Here is a 15,661-nt window from a genome sequence, read left to right on the forward strand (position 1 = left end):
TTGGGCTCCCTGCTCAGTGGGGAGCCTGCTTCTGCCACTTCCTTTGAGGCTCCCCCTGCTTGTGCTGTCTCACTCTAGCACTCTCTGTCTCAAATAAATAAATAAATAAAATCTTAAAATAATTTTTTAAAAAAGTCAGATGCTTAACCCACTAAGCCACCCAGGCAGCCAGAGTCTCTCCTTCTGGTAAGGGCATGTGGTAGTGGTCAGGAATGTGGGCTCTGGAAATGTGGGCTCTACTCCCAGCTCGACTTCACGGTAGCTGTGCAGCTTAAGGCAAGTTATTTAACTTCTAAGTGTCTTCATGTCCCTGTCTACCAATACCTGCCTCAGAAAAGATGTAAGGACTAAATGAGTTCACACAGAGAACACATTTACTGTAGCACTATTTGATATAGAGGTGGGGGGCTATAACAATACGCACACATTCGCTTTTACTTCACATCCCTGGGGAAAGTAGAAGGAGCAGGCTTTGTTAGCAATCTTTGGCAGGATTAAACATTTATGATGAGGTGGGTGTTCTATACATAAGCACTTGTTTACTGCAGTGCAAAACAGATGTCTTTGAAAATGAAAAAAGAAACACCATTTTTTTCCCCCACATACTTGAAAACTCGTAAATGATCTCTCTTCAGGATGATTTATACTCAGATGCTAAAAATGCCAAGGAGCAGTGCTATTCCAGCCCAGGGCAATTCTACCTCACAGCAATTGGTAATTCCTGGAGACATCTGTGATGGTCACAAGGGGACTGGGGCTGCTCTCAAAACTGAGGGATACAGCTAAGAATCTTACAATACACAGGACATGCCCCACCATAAAGAGTTACCTGGTCCCAAGTACCAACAGTGTCAAGATAGGAAAACCCTGCAATACCTACAGATTTGTTTTGTTTTGTTTTGTTTTAAACTCATCTTTTTGAAATTTTGTTTCTTCCCTGTAGACCTTTCTCAATTTCTTCAGGCCCCTTTAATGGTTGTTTTGCTGTTGTTTATTTTTTGTTATTAAGTAAACGCCACCCCAGTGTAGGGCTTGAACTCACAACTCCAAGATCAAGAGTGGCGTGCCCTACCGACTGAGCCAGCCCGGCGCCCTTCTCCAGGCCCCTTTAAAACAAGGACCCTCGCACCTAATCACCACCTCAGACATCATTCAACAGAAATGCCTTGACTATATATTGAATTTCATAAAAAAAGATTCTCTGTGTCATAAGTTTTGTTCAAGGGCCAGAAAAGAACAAACAAACCAGCCTCTGTGTGGCAACAGATACTTTATAAAAGAGTCTCCTCAAACACCAGGGAGGACAGTGGAAAATCGATAGCAATAGTTTTTCCTCGCCGCGATTCTCTAGCAAGAATTCTGGCAATTTTTATTAACCAGTGTCGTATTCCTTTCATACCTCTACTCCTTCTCTTTTACACCTCCCAACCAACGTCTGCGGCGATAGTAAAGCTGTTAGGTACAAGCACAGTGAGCTTGAACTTGCTGTCCTCTGTCTTCTCGGTGCCGTTCACCACCCTCAGGGAAATCAAACTCACTCACTCTAGTGTGGGTTCCCAAGACAAAGGCCAGAGGGAATTAGCAACAGGACTCTCTTTGAAATCGAGAGGGATTTCGATTAAGGAATGTATTCAAATCTTGACCTATATCTTCCTGACCATGTGGTATCATAGACCAAGCCGCGGTGGCACAGGGAGATCTAATAATGCGGGCCTATGGGTTACCTTGGGGATCTGCAAAAAAACGATGGCCTGGCCCGAGCATTTAAGCTGGCCACGCCCATTCATTTACATATTGTCTGAGTAGGAAAGGAGTGGTCTTGCCCAAAGAAACATTTGACTCTCTGTTCCTGGCTCTTCAGGGGAGTGTCTGTCCACCTGGGAGCCGGACAGACAGCAGAGAGCCTGTGCCCACGACGTGGGGGCCTTGGGCCGAGTGTTTGCAGCGCAACGTCTGGAGGAGCGGGATACTACAGTCAGGCCCACGGGGGCTCAGCTTGTCTATGTGGCCAACCTCGGACAAAAACTCTGAACACCGAGGCTCACTGGAGCCTCCCTGGTTGGCAGTCCCACACCCGTGCTGTTACGTGTGATTGCTGGGAGAACAAGCACGAAGGTGTTGGGAAATTGTAAGCTGGGAAACTCTCCTGCCCTCTGCACCTACGCCCACTGGTGATTTTAACCTGGATCCTCTTGCTGTGATGGAATGCTACTGTGAGGGCGCCTGGGTGGCTCAGTCCGTTAAGCCTCGGCCTTTGGTTTAGGTCACGGTCCCCAGGTCCTGGGATCGAGTCCCGCATTGGGCTCCCTGCTCAGTGGGGAGTCTACTGCTCCCTCTCGCTCTGTGATCTCTCGCTTTCACTCTCTCACAAATAAATAAATAAATAAAATCTTTAAAAAACAAAACAAAACCAAACCCCGTAACTGTGCTTATAACAATTTGTCCTTCAAGTCAATCATGGAACCAGAGGGCAGACTTAAGGACCTCTGGAGCCCACCGTCTATGGCTGCTTTGCTGACACAACAGAACAGAGTAGTTTCAAGGGAGATCAAATAGGCCACAGAGCTGGAAATACTTAATCTCCTTCCAGAAGTCTGCCCACCTCTAGGCTAGCAGATCAATAATAAGAGTAACACGTTGCCATCCACGGATTTTGAGTAGGAATAAAGGAAAAGGACTTTGTCAGTCACCCCCATTTAAAATGAGTGGTCTCGCACACAGGTGATGGTTCAATGTGGAAGGATTTGAGGACGGCTTATACACTCCATCATCAATCTCGAATACTGTGTTCTCTATCACCTGCTACATCGGCACCTAGTTTAAGCACTTCCAAACAGGCTGCTTGTTGGTATCACGGCAATAAGGGAATGGGCGTCTGCAGAAATGCTTCTGCTTATACGGTCTATGCTGACTAATTTACAAAACTGAGAATGAGGGGTTGACTATTGACAGACATTTTTAACACAGACTTGATAGTCTCTTGATACATTGTTGTACAGATCATCACTAGGGACTTTTTTTAAAACCTCCATAAAAATCTCTTTTATTGTGCCATTTGAAGAAAGCTTATTTTAGGCTGCTGGAACATTAGGGAGCAATCAATTTCTGCACACACTTTTCTCCAATAAAAAAGAGAATATGCACTTTTTTTCCCCAGGAAGAAAGCACGGGGGAAAAGAACCCATCTGCTTTGTTCTAATACCCTTTTTGTACAACTTACCTATGGCTCCACAGTAATAGGACTGCTCTGTGACTCTTCCTTTTTTACCCCTTCTCCTAAGAAGCATGCCTTATTTCTTTCTTTTTAGGCATTAATTTTATGAAATTGGTTACGGCATTTAATGTTTTATTTTTTTTTTAAGATTTTATTTATTTATTTGACAGAGAGCGAGAGAGAGATCACAAGTAGGCAGAGAGGCAGGCAGAGAGAGGAGGAAGCAGGCTCCCCGCCGAGCAGAGAGCCCGATGCGGGGCTCGATCCCAGGACCCTGAAATCATGACCTAAGCCGAAGGCAGAGGCTTAACCCACTGAGCCACCCAGGCGCCCCTGGTTACGGCATTTAAAAGTAAATGTTATCTTTATATCATCCTACCCCTTGTTTTTGCTGGACAGCAAAGAAGCAGATATTCAATTAACAGCTAGCGTCTTAATCTTCCTGGGGGCTGACATTGCTAAGAAATTTTAGGCAGGGTGCCAAGCCTTCTTGGGGACCGTTATACTCTTTTAATTAAACCGGAGTTGCATAAAAATAACTAGCCCTAGTGGTTGGTCTCTCACACACACACACACACACACACACACACACACACACACACAGCAGAACCTTCTTAGTTTAAGCTTTTTTTTCTCAGTTTGTTTTTAAGTATTCACACACTATATTTGGAAGCAACCAAAAAAATCTCAGAAAGGAACAGTTCGGCAAGAAGGTGTGGCCACGTCAGGCTGACCGTGGGACTTTCAGGCCACACCTGCCAGTGTCCAGGTGGAGATCAGGGGGTCCGCTTACCTTTATGGAGGTGCTGCCGTCAAAGCGAAATGATTTGGTCTGTCCATTTTCCAGATACACTTTCAAAACATTTGGCATAAAAAGAAGTGAATTATCCTTAACAGTTTCCTGTTTAATGACAGCAACAAATAAGAAGGTCAAATGAGCATTCTGCCCTTTGCAGAAGCAGTATCTATCTACAATGTATTCTAATCCCAACATGAAAAAAAAGTGTGGGGGGGGGGACTCTCTAAGGCTAAAAGCTGTCCCTCCCGAGATATCTGAGTTCAGTTGTTCATAGCAGAACTCTTCTTCTCCAGCTACAAATAACTCAGTTGATGCAAATAAAAGAATTTTTTTTTCCCATCTGAAAATAAATCCGATGAATGTTTTTTAAAAGTCAAGGTTTCCCATCGGAAAACCCAATGAAGGAAATAATTCCTTTGTAATTGAGCTACAGTGCTCAGGACAGCAAGGCCAGACTTTGCAGAGCAGCCTATCTTGAAAAGAACGGGGACCAGCAATGATAATCTTTGATGTGGTACCTTTGGCACCTGGCAGAGCTCATGCAAAGTGAGTAATAAGGAAGAACACGCTTGAAGTATACAGTTGTTTCAGGAAACAATTATTTTTAAGTAGGCTCCATGCTCAATGTGGGGCTTCAACTCATGACCTGGAGAGATCAAGAGTTGCATGCCCCCCCAACTGACTCAGGAAGGTGGAACAATTTTTAACCCATTTAGAAATGTTCCTTAAACTCAAAGGGGACATTTAAGGAATGGATGAGCATGTTAAAGGTTAAAACACTGAGTCTGTAACAAACATTTTAACTCAAAAATAATTCAAGAAGAAATGCTTGGAACATGACCAGAAATGAACAAGAGAAACGTATTCCTTTCAATTTTCTCTTTAACTGAAAGTAGGGAGAGATGGCAGGGGAAGAAAGAAGGCACGTGGGATGCGTTCTGCCAATCCTTTCTCCCTGGTCATGGGATCAAAGAAGCCAAGTGGAACTCAGCAGTCATGAAACTCTATGTCTCTTATTTTACCGATGAAGGAACTAAAGACAAGATGTCCAGAGATGGGCTAATGTCCTACAGATAACCCATGAGAATTCAATCCCTGGGTATTTCTGTAAGAGACTTTGTGCCTTTCACTTTCTGCTCCTTTCTCTGAGTTTCCTCTCTCTCCTTTCCCCTCCTGTGGACTTGACACCTAGCTCCTTGCTACCCAATTCGCATGAAGAGATATGCAGTGACTCAGTAGAGCAAGAGTAGGCTGGACATGAAGATGGTCCCAAAGGTTGAGGAACAGACACGTGAGTGAATGTTCCTGCCACACACAGGCCTGTGGGGAGACAGTGGGGGGGCTGCAGGTGATGACTGACCCCCAGAGCTGTCCTCACACACCAGCTGCCTTGAATGGGCCCTATTATATCCAGGACGGAGTGAGACTGCCATAGCAGCTTCTAGAATCACATTCTCTCTAAAGATACATAAACTGATCGCCCAATCTCATGCTTGGAAGCTTGAAAAAAGATGGGCTAAGGGTGGCCTTCTGTGGTAGTGTGATTCCTCTGTGACTGGAACCTTGCAGCTTTGTCTTATAAGATGCTAACGGATGCTAACTACATCCAGAGGGACAGGGATACACTGTGGTGGGTGGAACAGCGTGAGGTGAATGGGGGCAGAGGAGATGGGGTGGGAGATGGTGATTGGGAAGACAGGGGCCACAGATGAAATGCTCCCAGGGCAGCACAGTGACAGCCCGAGGCCCCTCCCACAAGCATCCCATAGTTGAACAGATTGGCCATCCGACCCCTGGACTCCAAGTGGGGTAGACATAGGTCATCGAGTTTTGACAAGCACACACTTGGACCAGGAGGGCCTTGCTCAGGATGTGCAGGCCCACACCTTCAAATTCAGACCCAGGACCTCAGGGAAGACTTTGTGACCTGTCACAAGCAAGTCATGGATGAGATTTTGTCCTCGTGAGTTCATTTAAACACCGCCACCAGCAACAACATAACCTCGACCACAAAAGCTGGTATTTCAGAGGCCCAAAAATGATTAGTGCCTTACATGACTGCATTCGAAAAACTAAAAACATGAGGCTAGATTTTCTTGGAGAAAAAAATGGAAACTCAACCTCCTATTGATGTGTGCACTATTCATTTAGAAGATGAATTATGTGCCTGGGCAATCGTGATTTCCATCAAGACCTATGGATGAAGATTCAGGCTGTATATGTTCACTTCTGCTGGCATATATGACTCTTTCCCTGCATCTTCACTTCTTTCCCTTTTTTTTTTTAAGTTTTTTTTTAAATTTTTATTTATTTATTTATTTGACAGAGAGAGATCACAAGCAGGCAGAGAGGCAGGCAGAGAGACAGGAGGAAGCAGGCTCCCCGCTGAGCAGAGAGCCCGATGCAGGACTCGATCCCAGGACCCTGAGATCATGACCCGAGCCGAAGGCAGCGGCTCAACCCACTGAGCCACCCAGGCGCCCCACTTCTTTCCCTTTTGATCAGTGAAAAGAAATAGAGACATTTAATTCTGAATAAGGAAAAACGTAGGGGAAGCCTTTCTCAAAATATATAATGGAAGCGTGCTCACTTGGCACAATGGAAAGAAGCATGTGGAAGGTTCAGAGGCCTATTTTACTCAACTTGGGGTGATGCCAGAGATCACAGACCAATCAACTCCTCTGCAATGTAGTGAGGTCTCTAACATTGGAAGCGTTCGAAGAAACACGGGACTACATATTCTGGATACTATAGAGGGAACCCATCAGGTGCAACATAGTCATCTCTCAAGCCCTTTGCAATTCTGAGATTCAGCAGCCCTGTGAAATCCAACCACGAATTCTCTATTGAGCATTCCAGAGGGGCGACTGGCTGTGCTTTGGGCAAAGCCCTTATTTCAGCCACTCTCTCTGAGCTGCAAGCAGGCAACGGTCAACTCACCGATACTTGGCCATTGATGATGACCTCCTCGGAGAACCGCACTTTGACCGGATTGGACTTTAATCTTGCCTTTTTGGCAGCACTAATAAATGCTGACTTGGGAGACTAGAAAAGAGAAAACACTGGGTATGATTATTGGGAACATAGAGCAAACCCTGGAGCAGTTGTTTTCTAGCTTTCTCCTCTCATATATGCAATATTTCTGCTAAAAAGTACGTTTGGTACATGTCCAATTCGAGGATGAAACACAAATCATGGAAGCAATCAAAACCCTGTCATGCTCATAAAGTAGGAGGTTTGATTTAGTCAGCAGACCAGAACTGCAAACAGCGCGTTCTATGTTCTTGCTGAGCACGTTCCCAAGGATCTTCTTATTTTTCTTTTTTTGAGAGGAGAGAGGGAGAAAGAGAGCAGGGGCAGAGGAAGAGGGAGAATCTTAAGCAGGCTGTTTGCTCGGCGCAGAGCCCAACACAGGGCTCATTCTCACAACCCTGAGATGACGGCCCGAGCCGAAATCAAGAGTCTGACGTTCAACCGACTGAGCCACCTGGATGCCCCACTCAAGGATCATTTAAAATAATGCCTGCGAAAGTCACAAACCGTGCTTTGAATACAGAGCTTTGAGCGCAACATGGAAGTGTCGCATTGATCCCTCATTATTTTTAAGAGGTGGAGAAGATTCACTAATAGTACTAAGGTGATCGATAGTCCCACTGTTATTCACATGAAGGGTTTAAGGGTGTGTGAACAGACAAGCATGCACACACACAAAACACACCCACTTTATGTGCCCCAAACTTGAATTTCAGCCTCTTGTGGTAATCTGTCATCCGGGGTTCTTGCAGGATGGGGCAGAGACCACTTTGGCTAACAACTGAATGTTGGCTTCATATTCTGTCTCATTGTAAAGGTTCTTCGTAGAGTTGACCCTTCAACAACATAGGGTCCACTTACATGTGGATTTTGGGGGGAAAGTACAGTACAATATCATAAATGTATTTTCCTTTTAAAAATTTATATTTATTTTATTATTTCTTTAAGTAATCTCGACACCCGACGTGGGGCTCAAACCCACGACCCCAAGATCAACAGTCAGATGCTCTACTGACCGAACCAGCCAGACACACCAACATAGTTCCCTTATGATTTTCTTAATAAAATTTTCTTTTCCATAGCTTGCTTTATTCTAAGAATACAGTATATAATACATCGAACATACAAAATACGTGATTATGTTATCGGTAAGACTTCTGGTCGACCGTGGGCCATCAGCAGTTAAGTTTTGGGGGAGTCAAAAGTTACATGCAGGTGTTTGACTGCATGGGAGTTGGTGTTCCCAACACCCACGTTGTTGGAGGGTCAATTGTACTGTCTTGTATTGGAAAGGAGCTGAGTGACTCAAGTTTTCTTCCTCAGAAACTAAATGTGCAAGACGGAAAGTTGCTCAGAAGTGTACTACGATCCAGAGCGAACTCCTGCTGCACAGTTCACTCCATCTGAGAATCATCCCTGTTGCAGAATTTTAATGAAGCCAGAGGAGAAGGGAACTCATATTGAGGAGGTGTCTACTATGTTGCAGGCACCATTTGTTTATTTTAAAAAGGACCACATTCTCTACTGAATCTAAAAAACAGGTAAATTTTTAGTTTGAATCATGAAATTGCTACTTGATAGATTAAAATTGTCAAGCACTGCAAATTGCAAATTGCAAATTGCAAATTGTCCAACCTAATCGTTTTCGTGGTATGTGGTCCTAAGAGGTTCAGGCTGTTGTGGAAAGAATCCTAGTAATTGACTCTAGAACAAACATAGAGGCTCGACTTTCTGTGCACTGTATTAATCTCAGGGCACAAAAGCCAATTAGGGGGTCCCATACTTTGAATTTTGAGTAAAAATGAAAAAGGTTCCCATCTTTGTCAAATGCAAGTGTACTTGGGATCAATTAAAACAATATGATAAAATGGAGAAATGAAATGACAAATCCATACAATGGAATATTAGTCAGCCATAAAATGTAATGACGTTCTGGTTCGTGCTTCAACATGGATAAACCTCAGGGACATTATGTTGAGTGAAAGAAACCAGACACAAAAGGCCATGTATTGTAGCATTTGACTCCATTTCCATGAACATTCTGGAAGAGGCAAATCCATATAGATGGAAGGTAGAATAGTGGTTACCCCGGGCAGGCAAGGAGAATGGGGAGTGACTAACATCTGCGGGGGTTGATTTCCTTTTGGGGTCATGAAAAGGTTCTGGAACAAGACAGCAGCGTCTATTGAACAAGATGGTGGACACACTTAACGTCCCCGATTTGAACGCTTTAAAATAGTGAAAATGGTAGATTTATGTTATGTGCATCTTCCTGTAAAAAGATAAAATCGCTGTTGGCTCTGTGTGTGCCTGTTCCAGGGAGGAGTTTTGCTTGAATACTGGACAAAATCCTGTTATCTTAAGTTTCCCTCCACACCCATCCCATCCTCTGCGCTCACCCGTGTCTTAGGGGACTGGATGGATGAATGGATGGTTTGGCCACCAGAGCTTTAATTTCCCTATTTATGCAAGATGTTTACAGAGAAGGCTGACCTCTTGGAACACAACAAAAGAAAACAAAACCAAGAACTCAAAGCTCTAAAGAACATGTTGATCACGTTCAACATGACTTTTAAAAGCCCCACTCCAGGGGCGCCTGGCCAGCTCAGTCTGTGGGGCTTGTGCTTCTTGATCTCCGGGTTGGGAGTTCTGAGTCCCATGTTGAGTGTAGAGATTACTAAAAAATAAAATAAAATAAACTGAAAAAAAAAGTCCTACTATAGAGCTTAAGGGATGGGACGGTGGTGTTCTCCTCGGTATCGCTGTAATTATAGGCTGAGTTTGGTAATGATTAACGAACAAATCGTACAGTAGTGAGTTCTTTTGCTTTCGATATGCCACTTTTTAGCTGAAGGGAAAACATTATTTTCTCTTAATGATTTTAGGCAGGCGATACTTACACTGGCACCATGGGTTTCGCACAAAGGGAGTGGGCTGTCAGAAAGCTACCGAGAACAGAAGCTACTAATTAGATAAGGGGCTTGAGCTTTGATGCCCCCCCTCCCCCACCAACCACTGCCGCCTGGGGCTCTAGCATCCTTTATTTATGAAGGCTCTCACGTGTGCTCAACATGCCAGATACAGAGGTTGATTCTCCTGTGCATCTGAATCTTTTAATATAACACTTTGCCACGTTTTCCTGAAATGATCTATGTCACTCATTGCCTCAATAAAAAAGCACTTCACAGGGGCGCCTGGGTGGCTCAGTGGGTTAAGCCTCTGCCTTCAGCTCAGGTCATGATATTGGGATCCTGGGATAGAGCCCCGCGTCGGGGGGGGGGTCCCTGCCCAGTGGGGAGCCTGCTTTCCCCTCTCTCTGCCTGCCTCTCTGCCACTTGCAATCTCTGTCAAATAAATAAATAAAATCTTAAAAAAAAAAAAGCACTTCACAAGGACGCTTGGGTGGTTCAGTTGGCTCAGCATCTGCCTTCAGCTCAGGTCATGATCCCAGGGTCCTGGGATTGAGCCCCACATCTGGCTCCCTGCTCAGCGGGGAGCCTGCTTCTCCCTTTACCCTCTTGTCTCCTCCCCAGATTTATCTGCCCTGCCCTAACCACAAACCTGATGAACGAGGAGAACCAGCCAGGAACTAGATAGCTAAGGGAGTTAAGTAAATACTATTCTATGTGTATTTTGAAGCCAACAGACTTGGGATAAAAGGCCGAAAATTCAGGCCAGGGCATTTTTCTTATTCTGGATTTGCGACTATTTTATGTATTTGATGTATGTTTCAAAAATTCTTTTGGGGACGCCTGGGTGGCTCAGTTGGTTAAGCTGCTGCCTTCGGCTCAGGTCATGATCCCAGCATCCTGGGATCGAGTCCCACATCGGGCTCCTTGCTCAGCGGGAGCCTGCTTCTCCCTCTGCCTCTGCCTGCCTCTCTGTCTGCCTGTGCTCACTCTGACAAATAAATAAATAAAATCTTTAAAAAAATTACTTTTGGATAATAAAAACATAAGCTCCTCAAGTCTGAAGGTTACCGAATTAGAGTCAACAAAATAGTGGCTTATTCCACTGGCTGGAGTTACGTGTGGCATGCGGGGTATGCAATCCCATCACGACTGCGGTTTACACTCTGATCTCCTTTTGCAGCTCAAAAAACATACAACTTACACCCCTCAGAACCTGACGAGTTAATTCTGAGCAACCTGCAGGCCCGTAGGTGCTGATCACAAGCACTTCCTATCCTGTAGTGGAAATGACGAGTGATTACCATTTAAAATAATCAGATTCCCCTGCTGTTAATTAATTTACGATTAGAAGGGCTCTAATCAACGTCTGCCCCTCTTTCCAAATCTGCTGTTGCTAAGGTGGCCAGAGTAGATGTGTGCCATGCTCTTGGGGCTTTTAGAGGCTCAGAAGTCACTAGAACGTCGTTTGGAAAAAAATTACCTAAATAAGATAAAATTTCTGAAAGTAAAGCATAAGGTCTTAAATTTGCAACTCCTGTATGTCTATAGTACTCTGTACGTGGAAGGTGGGCATGGAGTAAGTATGTGGTGAAGTCTGAGTTAGCCCACAGTTATCACCGGGTCACTTAGCGTGGAGTTCCCCCAGAGCAGCACCTAAGACAAGGACTGACAAGCAGGAAGCTGAATGGGAGGCGCTCCCAGGAAACATGCACGGATGAGCAGGAGGAAGGAAGAGTGACCCAATGAAGCATCCTACAAGCCCGAAACTGGGCCGGCATGCTTGGCATGACACACGGCAGGAGGAACTGGTCTGGATTCTGGGACCATCTAACACATGGAGGCTCCCACAAGGAGATAGGTAGCCTCTCTCAGGTGTGTGGAACGTAGTAAAAGTTGGGTAGGAAGGAGAAGCAGGAAAGCAGGTCCCTCAGCTCTTGGGTCCAGAAAAAAGCCGAGTGAATGAAAATCATGATAGCACCAGCCCACAGAATGGACAGTGACTTATTCCAAGTGCCACGGAGCCAGCACTGTGTAATGGGAGGGAATCGAAGACTTTTAACAGTCTGTATCTCAAGCCCCATTAGACTAGGAAGTTCTGGAAGTTCCAGATTTGGGAATGTGGGAGGTGGAGTCAAAGGAAAGGAGGAGGGAGCTATCAAGAAAGCCCTGGAATAAAAAACAGTAAGAGTGCAAGGAAAGAAGATGGTACAAAAGACGGAATAAAATTCACAAGAGACCCAGAAATTTCTTCTTGAGAATGTCATCATAATGGAAGGGGGGAACTTCTCACTAGATACAGATGAAGACTTCTACACAATGGTGTTGCGTGCAGAATTAGAAGGGAAGACCACTGAGGTCAGTATGAGAGGCTTAATAAGAGGGTGTTGGCTAAATAAATCTTGGTTCCACGTAATGCTTTCCAGCCACGCATACGATGCTGATAAAGAATTCTCGATGGTATGAAACCATGTTTATGACAGACTAAGTGAAAGCAGAATAAACTGTATGTCCAAGATCTCCACTAGTGACAAGGCATCTATCACATGACTGGAAGGAACCAGGCCGATTGTTTACACTGCTTGTCTCTGAGGAAAAGATGTGCTGACATATATTTTTTTGCTCTCGTGTGTTTCCTTCTATACTTCCACAATTTTTCTCTAAGAAATAAAGGAAACATGGCGGAAGGGGAGAGCCATCTATAACACTTCAAAAACAAGGTAGAAGCCTGTGAAGAATGACTCCTCTAAAGCCTCAGGAATTTCCACAGCGGGGCTCACTGTGGGGGAGCCCCGGGACCGTGTGGAGTGATGTAAGAAGGGGCGGACACCGGCTCTCTGTCTTGACTGGGCCTTACTAGGCAGAAGAAATACAACATAACAAATGCTGGCCGGCAGGTTACAGAATAAATTAAAATGCTAATTTTTACTATCTGCAATAAAAGCAGAATTTATACACGTTCTTTTGGCCTGGGGGCTCTTCTGTTTCAGGATGCCAATCCTGGCTGCCGAGACAAATGGTCAGCAAGAAGGGTTTGGCTAGGCCGAGGAAGCACTGGGGTGGGATATGTGCTGGGCTTTTCAGGAAGGAGGGCTAATCCAGGGAAGTCAAAGACGAGGATGCCACCCTGTGACCGAGCAGGGAGAAAGTGCTGCGAGGCGCAGAGGCGCGGCTATTGGCCAGAAGAACACACAACACTCGCTCCTGAAGGTTGTGGTCAAATGTTGACTTTCATTATAGCACAAGAGCAACAGCCACCTGAACTCCTGGAAAGTTCCAGATGATCTATTATAGGAAGTTCCATGAATCACTGGTAAGAATGAGGATTCATATGAATAACCAGTCACGCGCTCTCGAAACCAGAAGCAAAGCCACAAGACACAACCCTTAACTTAAATGCCAAACTCCTTGTTCTTTCTCCAAGTCTACTGCCTGGGGTAAAACATTACCTCACATTGCAAAAATAACCTGGTTTGGAATACAATGGTCCTGATCTCGCATGTCTAACAGGTTAAAAAGTGAGAAGAGGTAAGCCAGGAGACACAAGGTGAACCTGAAGTTCCATTAGGAATTTACAGTTGGCCAACCACTCAGTTTTTTGTAGGCATTTCTGCTGGCTTCACTCAACCTATTTGTCCCCTGCAAAGAATGAGGAAACATGGATAGATTTGAAGTGAGTGTGAATGACACTCTCGTTAACAGAAACCGTGTAGCTGTTCTTTCTCTGGAAGGAAGCATGGAATCATGAGATGGCAGAGCAGGGAAGCCCTTGGATGTGAGTCAGTGTGAGATGCGAGACAGATTCGGAAGTCCGAGCAGGTGCGGGACTGACCTGTTCTATTGCCGGGAACTAGATCTCAAATCTCAGTTCTCTTACATCCCGTTGTCTCCTTGGTTTTCAAATCCAGACATGCGTGTGCAGTTGTGGCACACAGAGGGACCACGAGCAACAGTCCGTAGTAAACTAAGTTTTTATTATAAGTAGCAATGTCCCGGATAGCACAGTTTGTTGTCTTGCTTAGTTCTATTTGTCATTGTATCACAATCTGGAACACATTTTTTTTTCCCTGCCTGAAATGCTTAGGCCACAGTGCTTACAAGGAAGATGCTGGGACAGGGGAGAGGAAGAGTTTGGTCAGGAGACGGAGAATGACCCTTAGGAGAGCCTCCAACTCCACGGGGAAGAAAATAGAAGTGTAAACAGTTGGGAATCTCTGCCAAACCCTGCGAAGGCCATGCAAGGTACTGATGATAAACGCTTGGGGGAAAATCTGAAGGACTTTGCCTTGGTATTTTTGAGCTCAACTCCCAATGTACGGACTTTACAAGCGACAGCAAATCTATAGAAATGGACAACCAGTTGTTGCCTGGGATTGCGGGTGGAAAGGGGGTATTCACTGTAAATGGGAATGAGGGATCTCGATGGGCTGAAGGAAGTGTTCTGGAGCCAGATGGTGGTGATGGCTGCATGCCTCAGTAAATTTTATACAGAGCATTGACTTGTATGCTTGAAATGGGTAGATTTTAGGATATACAAATTATACCGTGATAGAGTTGTTAAAAAAAAAAAATCATGGCAACCCAAGGCAGTACTCCCCACCCTCCTGACCAAGGCTGCTGAAATCGAATTCTGACAGCCGCGTCTCCTCCAATAGCCGCCTTTAAGTGTGTGTGTGTGTGGGGGGGGCTCCCTGAAATATCTACCAAAATAATTAGAAAGGAATATGGAAAAGAATTATGTTAGAACACCCTACAATTAAACATTCCCATTCCATTTGTGATTCTCAAGCTAGAAACCATAAGAAAGTCTTGAGTCTTGTGTGATTTCCAGATGTGAGTGCCATAGACTGAGAGCTGGTTTTCAAGATATATAGAAAAGGCGTTACTTTCCTTTCTCGCTGTGAATGGTTTTGCTACCATGGTGCGTAAAACACAAATAATGAAGATTTCTGAACTCATATTGTGAGTGCATGCCATTTTTCTCTGCTGTTAATTCATTGTCACGGTTTCCCCGGACTGGGAGGAGGGGGAGACTGGAATCCTGGGATCTTACAGCGGCACTTTTACTCACAGGACACTTACAGGGTAAGGCTGAATGACAGTGAGAAGTATCGATTCTTTGCAGCTTCTGAAAGAGAAGAAAAACAAACATATTTATGAAATGCGCAGAGGCCAGGCTCTCTATGACAGCGTTCTTTTGAAATGCAACGTGTGATGTGTTGGCGAACATTTCTGGGGCTCTCAGGCGGAGTAAATCAAAAAGCTCAAAAATGGGCTTTCAGGCCTCAGAGAAAACCAAAATCAAGTGTTCACCCAGTGTAACAAACAGCCTGATTGAAAGCTTCCCATGCGGTTTATGTTGGGTGTTATCATCTGTGATGCCAAACAGCAGGGCTTTGAAATAACACTCGCCCAGGGAAGGACTGTTGCAGAAGCCTGGACTCCATCAGTTTCTGTACTTCCCGCTACCCTCCACATTGATTCTCCCCCTTTGATTTTAATTTTCTAGAAAAAGAATTGATTTTTAAAAAATTAGTAACATCGTTATCTGCTCAGGGTCAGCAGCACAAAAGCGAAGTGTCAGTGTGGGTTTCTTATGTGCAAACAGCACCCCGCAAACATCACTTCCCCGCGCCGCGAGGCCCCCTGGGTCCACGGTGACAATGCTCAGGATGTTGGGGTGCGAGCTATTTCAGACGGGCGCTC

The 15,661-nt window shown here is 44.9% G+C and overlaps 1 protein-coding gene across 2 annotated transcripts in view; it reads right to left on the reverse strand.

The window, feature by feature from the left end:
• FRMPD4 (FERM and PDZ domain containing 4) overlaps window positions 1-15,661 on the reverse strand; it is an 863,243-nt gene that overhangs the window by 31,593 nt on the left and 815,989 nt on the right. For both annotated transcript variants that reach the window (XM_047716285.1, XM_047716286.1), the window contains 3 exons: window positions 15,038-15,083; window positions 6,954-7,058; window positions 4,008-4,115 (listed from right to left, as the gene is read on the reverse strand). In XM_047716285.1, coding sequence (XP_047572241.1) covers window positions 4,008-4,115; window positions 6,954-7,058; window positions 15,038-15,083 — 259 coding nt within the window. The remainder of the gene's footprint in view (window positions 1-4,007; window positions 4,116-6,953; window positions 7,059-15,037; window positions 15,084-15,661) is intronic.

Source organism: Lutra lutra, chromosome X (genome assembly GCF_902655055.1).
Source record: "Lutra lutra chromosome X, mLutLut1.2, whole genome shotgun sequence".
NCBI lineage: Eukaryota > Metazoa > Chordata > Mammalia > Carnivora > Mustelidae > Lutra > Lutra lutra.